We start from the raw sequence: 9,010 nt of genomic DNA, 5'->3' as shown, positions 1-9,010 counted from the left end.
ACCCTAGCTGCTACTTCCCAATGTAATTTTAAAGTAAACCTTACATTTATAGCTTCCTTTTCTGCCTATCTTTTCCTTTTCATCTGGAAAATACAAAAGTGCACATTCTGAGGTTGCACTTCCAATCCCCCTTCCTCTGGCTTATAGAGTGCCTTACATTTTGGGTAAGGTTCTTTGTACAGCACCTCACTGTGAAAGGCAGACACAGTAGAAAACTAGAAATTATACAAGGAGTACTCAGGAAGTGGACAGACAGTGCACAGGGTTTATATAGTCAAGGAAACTGATTGTAGACCCAGTCCTTTCCCTATAGAGTGATTTTAGCTGTATAAAAGGCTAGTGTATGCACAATTTACAGTAATGTGGTTTGTTGAGATGCAGTCTACTTAGCAGGAAGGATAAAAGTACGATGCAGTAGAGGGGGAGGTTCTTGTCCCTGAGATTCAGTAACAGGGCATGTAGGACTGGTTGCAAGTTGCACCAGGGGACGTTCCAGCTGGATGTTAGGAAGCATTTCTTTACTGAGAGGGTGGTCAAACACTGGAATGGCCTTCCTAGAGAGGTAGTTGCACTCAGTGTTTAAGAGGCATTTTGGCAATGTCCTTTGTAACACACTTTAACTTTTGGTTAGTCCTGAAGTGGTCAGGCAGATGGTCATTGTAGGTCACTTCCAGCTGAACTATTCTATTCTATTCTTAATAGCTAGAATTTTTCTACTGGTTTTGCATATAGTATTTCAGCAATTTAAAGTAATCAATAGGATGTGTAAGTAATTAATGTGTTCCTTTATGTGGTATATCAATACATTCTAATTGTGAATTTTAGCTTCCTATGAGATGCTGCCTTTCTCACTTACAGTGAAGGTGAGGAGAGAGTGCTGATTTTATTTTTCAAAAGAAAACCCTCACTTCTACTCACAGGTGAAACAAAGAGTATACTGCTTTGATACACTACTCATTTCCATCTATCTCTCTTTGGACTTCTCTCCTTCTTTTGATGCAATTCCAACTTAAGATAAAAAAGGTAAATCATATTCAAAGGTCATCCATAGCATGCAGAATTTGATAGAGTTATGTGAGAAATAATCTTGACCCATTATAAAATCTTCATGAATGTACACACTTTCTAAATTTATAAACTATTCATAACAGGGTCAGGATTGGAATATATTTTCTTAAAAGAATGGCAAAGTCATGTTTGCTGATAATTCTTTGTCATTCTTTTCCATATTTTTCCCCACACAGAGATAGATTCGATTAGAAGTATTTTTCATGCCTTAGAGAGCTACAGCTCTCTGGTTTCATTCAGAGAGGCTGCTTCATAGAAAGCAAATTAACTTCCAATTTTTAACAGTGTAGGCTGTATATCACTTAGAATAATGTACAGTTAAATGAAAAATAATGGCTGAGGTCTGGTCCCATTGCAGATAATGGTAAAACTCACATTAAATTTGAGCAGAGTGAAATCTGTTTGTTTGAACAAATAGAGAAAGTCTCTATTCTGTCAATTCTTGACAGAGCCTTATTCCTCTCTGTTGCTTTTTGTCAGGTATAGCCTGTTTCAGGCCTGAATTTGGCTAATAAATAAGCAACCCTCAACACCAAAGCACTTGAAAGTGTACTTTTAATGCTTTCTAGAGTAGAGATGGATTACTGGATTAGCCTTATGGAAATAAATAGCCAGAGTTTTCTCATTACAAATGCAAAAGATTTCATGTTGGAAAATGCCGAATCAAATATAACTCTATGTCTTCATGGATTTATGGTTTAAGATAATAGACAAAACCAGGACAGTGATTAATCAGTAAGAGTAAACAATTTTGTCAAGAGTAAAATTGCGCACATAATTTATTTTCACTGAAAAGAATAGCAATTTGTAAATTACAGAAACAAAATGGAAGTGCTGATTAAAAGGAATATAAAAAAGCTACAAAGTGGTGATATTGTGCGCCATTTTAATGTGCAAATGGAAAGAGATAGAGCTGAAAAGACAGCTGTGATAAAAAAAATCACTGTGCTTTATTTCAGTTTGTTACCTTAAAAAACGTACACAACTTTAAAATGTTTAATCATTTAAATTATTTTCCAAGCACAGATTCAAAGCAATATGCTTTTGGTTTTCTTCTAATTTATTTAAAGATCCTATTTTTTGAATATTTTATTTTGCTGAAACATTTGACTTGCTTTATCATAATGTAGTAAGAAGTTTTTCTAAGAGAGGTATATAATGCCAAATATTTAAACTAGCATACACTAATGCAACAGTACAGCTCCTAACTTGAAAAAGATTATACAGTGCAGAAAGTGATGGTATAGGCAGCAGTCTCATACATTATTTAATTACAATTGTTGCATTTTATGTCCTAATTTCTCATTTTCCTACTTACAGAATTCAAAACAATTGTGAAGGAAAATATTTGTGTCCTTGTGATCTCATCTTACTTAGAAAAAACACACTCTCAATTTCCAGAGCAAACTGACACATATTTCTTAACAAAACTGTTGGTGGATATTGCCTTGGAATATTCTTTTTTCTCCAGCAGAGCACTGTTCAGACTGTAATTCTCTGCACAGCATAGGGAAATTGCTTCAAACATCATGTATCATCAGTAACAAAGACTGATGCTCAATGATGTTCACTCCTTGTCTCTGAAATATGGACCAGAATATTTATGTGTCAAAGGAGGGTTTATTTTTAATGAAACTGTTTATGTATTTATACCAATAGTTCCATACAGAGCACATACAAATCAATACTCAAAGGAAATATCTGTAATTAAAAGTCATGCAAAATCATTTTTGAAAGCTTAGAACACAAAATATATCAAAACAAGACTTTTGAAGTATTAGGGATTCAATCTTATCTGTACAAATTTAATACACCTCAATCTGATACCTTAATTCATGCAGGGCAGGACCTCATTCCAACAGCACTTCTATTAATATCAGTATTGTAGATTAGGTTTGTACTAAGCTTACTAAAACATATAATATTAACACATTAATTTTCTCTCCATTCAGACAACTAAGAGAAATATGTTTTACCACCATGTCTGAACACGATTGTTTTGTAGAATAAATAAGACCTAAAGAATATTGACTCTAAGTTAATTAGAATTTGATTTAATGGATTTAGAGGAGTGCAAATTAATCCTTTAAGCAGGAGTAAGTCTCCTTGCAAGAGTCTTACTTACTGGACTTTGTAAGCAACATGCAGAATATAAAAAGTAAGTTCAGATATCTGTCATCCTTAAATCTACAGCATCAGTGTGCACTTTTTTCTTTATAGAACAAGGAAGTATACATTAGAAGCAATGGGGAATTACCTAGTGTGAAGGGGGAATGTACTGCTTGATTGAATAGATTCACTCCGTTTTCTAAAATCTAAGTTTATATGGTCCTGTCAGACACAGCTTTTAAATGATCCATCTTTGTTTTAAGGTTTGCATATTTCAAGAAACTACTTGCAATATTAATGGGTGGGGGTTTATAATAGAGAAACCAGAATACTAAATTTCAGTATCCATCCTGTAATTGTGCCATTCTGGTTATAATAAATTAATCTTTCTTACTAGCTAGTACTGGCTGTAAGAATGAGATGAGACTCTTGTGTCCTTCTCAAAGCATTTGTGATAATAAAATTCATCAATATATCTGATTAAGTCTTTACAGTCACTTTACCCACAGGAGCTTATTTATTTGAACAATTTCTGCTTTGGTATTCAGCCCCCCAAACAAATTAATAAAGATACAGGAGGCCAATAAGCAATGCAGAACTGTTTGACCTCCTTTTGCAAAAAAAGAAAACATAGTGGGATGCAAGGCAAAAGAACTAAATTAAACCAAGAAATAGGTGCTGCAAAGATTATCCTATTAAATTACATGTAATACCACTGCAGAGGCCTCGGACAATAGTTTATATTGAGAAACCCCTGAATATACATGATTATCCTCATTTGTTCCAAACTGTGAATATGAAAATTAGGATTATGGGATTTATCAAACTTTATTTTCTTCAGTAAAACCAGCAAGAACATTTTTATTACTTGCTAATTTTTTTCATGCCTGTGATAAAATTATATAGTCTCTAAACCATAAAGAGTACTGCTTTATTTTCACATGTGCACTGAATCCTCAATGAAGTCACCAAAATGAGAATAAAGACCCTTGCAGAGGCACTGCTGTAGTGTGTCCACTGCCGCTCACCTACTGTCCTGTCCCATAAGGGCTAGGGAATCTGCTTGGCAGTTCTCAGCAACCCCAATTCTCTCTCTTTTTGAGGAGAGTGTTAAATCTGACTAATGAATTTAATGGCTATTTTTAAAAGTTTAATACATATAACTGGTCCTGAAGATCAGTATGAAAGCAATCTGATTTATAGTTATTTATAACTTCCAGCAAAACTCTTGTTCTTGTACAACCAAGCAGAAGCATAAATTTAGAGAGAAGATGAATTTAATTCCTGGAGCTCTTTGAGATAAGGAAGTCATATACACAGAGGTTTGTAGGCTTAAGCCTGGTTCTACAGTTATAAATACTTAGCTGAGTGGTCTCAGTGAATGCAGTGTGATTTCTAATGAATTTTTATTTTGGTACCTCTCAGTGTGAAGATGGACCTTGATCCTGAAAAGAGCTGTGCAGGAGATTGATTCTGTAGGATGCAAGTGGCTCCCTTGTCATGATGAATCTATTCTATGCAGTAAATGTGTATGGACACCTTTGCCACTTTAATGCCTTGAGTTGCCAGAATCATGGCAACAGGAAAAGTCACTCTAATATGCAAACTGGAAATCCCCAGGTTAATTAATAGTGGCCTTGCCTGCCTTTGGATATAGTCTATCACACATAAAAAAAGTAAATATCTCTTGGATATCTGTGTTCTTCTTATTATGTGACTAATAATTCCTGTGGTGAAAAAATCTTCTCCAGTGGTGCTTCAGAAACTAAACACAATTTTCATAATCTGCAAAATCAGCATGCCATTTTTTTATCAGACCCAAAGTGTTCACTACAGATGATGAGGTTCAGTGATCATTTAACGTTTATGGTACTTCCTGCTTTATTTAATTTCTTTTGCAGCATTGCAGAAGAGGAGGGAATAAGCAGATCCCCATCCTTCGTGGAGATGCACTTCATAGTAATACACTTTCAGTGGAGATTTCTTTCAGTCATCTGACAGTCCCTAACTCACCAGGAGGCTTCTGCCTCTGCCACTGGTCTCCTCATTCAAATGAATGAGAGACAAGATAAAAGCAAGTGACTTTGGTTTCTGTTATTTAGTTGTTTTCTTTCTAGTAAAGTAAAGCAACAGAAGTTAGCAGCTCTAAATGGAACTGAGAGATGTGTAAATGTTTTAGGAAAACAGCACCATATAAAAAATGGAAGTCAGGGTTTTTAATCACCAGAAGTCATAGGTCCACGTGTGAGTTTTACTGACCTAACTAAGCCTCTCATTCATAAGTATTTACCTCTTACTGAAATGCCACCAGAGGGCAGACACGCTGCCTGCTTCTCTCCTGCTTCGTGTTCCTGATCCAAGCATTTCATGTCCCACAGACGGTGATGATTTCCAGCAGTTATAAAGCTTGGGTTGTGCTGCTGTGATACGGCAGCCAGCTCTTCAGCCTGCTTTGCCACAGAAGTATCCAGACACTTGTGCTTGTTCTGTATGCTGGGTTACAGGTGCTTTAGAAATGGGAATATACTGGTCAATGCAGTTTCATTGGTTTACATAGTGACTGGAAGACGCCATTATTTTTATAGGGGGTTGATATAATTAGCCAACCACCTAGAGCAATTTTGTTTTGGCTAGTGCCTTTGTTTCCTCAAAATGCAAAATAAGGAATACATTAAAAAGTACTGCTTTATTATTGTAAGCCACATATATTTGTTTTTCCTTGTAACAAGTACCAAATCCAGGTGAGTAAAAAAAATCCAGGGGGTTGATTTGAAGGGCCGGAACTTGGCAGGGAATGCACAAGGGTGTGAGTGAAGAGAGAAGCAACAGGTGCACTCCAGGTGAAGGCGTCTGCCAGTCTCAGGTTAGCAAAACCTTCCCACTATGAACCGAAACCAGCTCAAACCAGGAAACAAAAAGAAATATTCAGTCAAGTTGCCAACGTCAGAGACTGCTTAGAAAGCAGGCAGGTCAGCTTGGTTAATCATTACCAAGACAGACTTTGCAGATAGTTCACTGCTGATCATATGACCAGTTGCCACCTGAGCTAAGAAAACAGCAGTAGGAGTTGAGAAGCCTCCCTTGCTAAGATGTTCTGACATTATTGTTTTGCTGTAGCAGAAGACGCTCCACAATTCCCCGTTGTTGCCAGAGCTCAGCCCAGCACAGCTGTTGTGTTGCTTTCCTGTTCCGAAGAGGAAGTGAGAAGTTCCCTCCACGTGTGCTGACACTTGAGTGCTCAGGTTTCACTCCCTAACCAGGAGCTGCCGGTAATGAACTATCAGTGGGATTCAGAGAGGAGTTTCCAGCTGTGCCAAGAGTTGTTTCATTTTGTGCCACAGAAGAAGGGGGAGAAAAAATCTACAAAAACGTGAAATGTTGATGATGCAAAGACTGTTCTAAGGTCTTGCAGACAGGAAAAGCAAAAGAAAAATAGAAGCAGAGGAAGGAACAAGGAACCAGGATGGGAAACTTCTGCCAGAAGCACTGCCTCTTTTTGGAACCTTACATCCCCTGCTTATTCTGGGGGACAAACGATGAGCAAGATGGCAAAGTGGGTCAAGTCTTCGCCAACCTTGCTGTGGTAAGGCCTGATTTCCAAACAGGACAGAAAGACCTAGAACATAAGATAAAAGAGAAACCTTTACCTCCACTGCCTGGCCAGCATCTAGTTAACATTTGCAGCTTTGTGGCACTGTTTGACTATGAAGCTCGCACTGAGGAGGACTTGAGCTTTCGAGCTGGGGACAAGCTGGAAGTGCTGAATGCATCCCACGAGGGCTGGTGGTATGCTAGGCTCCTCCTGCCCACAGGATCAGTCTGTCCTGGACGCAAGCTTGAGGGCTACATCCCCGCCAACTACATAGCTGCTGACCAGAGCATTGAAGCTGAGCCGTGAGTAACCCACATAATGTGCACTGCACTCTTTTCTCTTATGTGAAGTGCATTTGGGACAGGAGGTACAGTGTTTTCCCTTGCTGAGTAGTATCCTGCCACAGTCACCCTCTAGTGATCTAGCAGTTGTAGCACTGTAGTTGGCATGTACAATGAAAAGACACCGTGGTCACAAGAAAATAAGTTACAAAAGGCAGAGTGTGGAGAGTTTTTATTTTGATTAAAATAATTTCCCTCTCTGATATACCCTAATCACTTGTTTAAGAAGCATCTGGGAAGATCAGTTTCGTTTGCCACGGTGATGGTTCATTACTCTTATTTGTGTAATAGCAAGTGTGTCAGATGTTACCCAGAGAGTGAAAATGTATGACCCTTGCCCTGAATAATGTTCAGCCTGCAAAGTACTCATTAATCAGTTACTGGAAGCTACCTTTACACCTTTCCATCTTCTTACAAATGATGTGTGAGTCTCTAACAGATAAGTTCTTATGGTTTATTGTACATTATTTGCTTCTTCTTTGGAGGCAAATCTCTAGTCTCAGGACAGACTTTAACTGGAGGACTTACTGCAAGGGTCAAAAGAGTAGATATAGCAACACAGCACAAATAAAAGTTGTTAAACTTTCAGAGTTTAATTATTCATCCCATGTTTTTCTGCCCTTTCAAAACATGCCCAATCTTATTTAATTTTCTGATATAGAGCAGAAATCAGAGAGAATCAGTTACTTGGCTCCCTAGCGAGGATGAGTTAGGTGTGAGTCAGTCGGGGCTTCACAGTTACTTCTGTGTGTTGCAGTCAGAGGCAGAATTTCCTGAAATAGGTCTGACTTCAGTTCCAGAGGTATGTTTTGGCAAAAAAATATCACTGTGTAAAGAAACAGCAAAAAGGGCACTCATTATTAGTCTCAGAATTAACTTGACTTTAGAGGGATGATGTTGCAGCTTTTCAGTTAAGTCTCATTTGGACCTGAAACATCATCTCTGACCCGATCAGCCAACTGTACTGCTGAGGGCTTGGAAAATTGGCTCAGATATGATTATGTTAGTCTTTTATAATCTGTAGGATTTGTGCTAGAGGCATTTTAGGGCAATTCTAGGATTCATCTCTAACATGAAGACTTTAATTTCCAGAGTCTGACCAGCTGTTTCTATTTCTGTATTCAGGCAGACAGCACTTCTAATGGTCATGGTCAAAAAAATTCTTCCAATTGCAGAAATTGATCTGCAGAGAAGGCATTTTCTGAATCACTAGAGAAATGGTGGTAGGCTCAAATTCAGCTCAGTTTGGCCTTTGCTCCCTTTCAATAGCTAGCTTTATGAGAAGTCATCTAAGATTTCTTCATGTTGTAAATACTTTGAAATTAATTTTGCCCCGTTATACAGCAGTGTCTCAGCTCTTATGATCCTTCTTATATTTGAAGCCATACTTATATACCTATAGCTTCAAATACAAAGTTAAATTTTCTAGAGTTCATTGTTGTGTAACCTCTGTTTTCTTACTTTTTACTGAAGCAATTTTTTTTCATTCTTTTCATATACCTTTCTCCCTTTAGTTATAAAGACTAAGTTACAGAAAAACATTTTTCTTTATCAGTTGTTAGAAGACTGGAGAGGTAAAAATGGAGAGGTTTTACAGCTCTTAGATGGAGTAATTTCTCAAAAATGAGTTTTGAATTTCACAGCAAGACTAATATGGCTAAACATGTTGTCTTTTCTCTGATTTCTTTCTAAGTTAGTTGGCTTTAGTGATCTTGATATGTATGCAAGACTGTTTACTGTCAGTCCACACACATACAGCCATAGAGTACCTCAGGTTGGAAAGGGCCTCCAAAGGACAATGGAAGCAGTCATCCCAACTCATACATAGTCAAAATACATATAGACTGTTTGCTTTGTTGAGCATTTCCAGTAGATCTTTTCATCCTTATGGTGAGGATTT

General features: G+C 37.5%; 1 protein-coding gene across 1 annotated transcript in view; it reads left to right on the top strand.

Annotated features, from left to right (window-relative positions):
* Positions 1–6,210: 6,210 nt before the first annotated feature.
* Positions 6,211–9,010, top strand: part of FRK (fyn related Src family tyrosine kinase) — a 56,346-nt gene continuing 53,546 nt past the window's right edge. Inside the window, exon 1 of the mRNA XM_071548936.1 lies at positions 6,211–7,071. Within this exon, the coding sequence (XP_071405037.1) occupies positions 6,641–7,071 (431 nt within the window). The 5' untranslated portion in view covers positions 6,211–6,640. The remainder of the gene's footprint in view (positions 7,072–9,010) is intronic.

The sequence above is a fragment of the Pithys albifrons genome, chromosome 2 (genome assembly GCF_047495875.1).
Source record: "Pithys albifrons albifrons isolate INPA30051 chromosome 2, PitAlb_v1, whole genome shotgun sequence".
In the NCBI taxonomy this organism is placed as follows: domain Eukaryota; kingdom Metazoa; phylum Chordata; class Aves; order Passeriformes; family Thamnophilidae; genus Pithys; species Pithys albifrons.
Note: the sequence above shows the minus strand (reverse complement) of the source record. Positions and strands in the feature narration are given on the sequence as shown.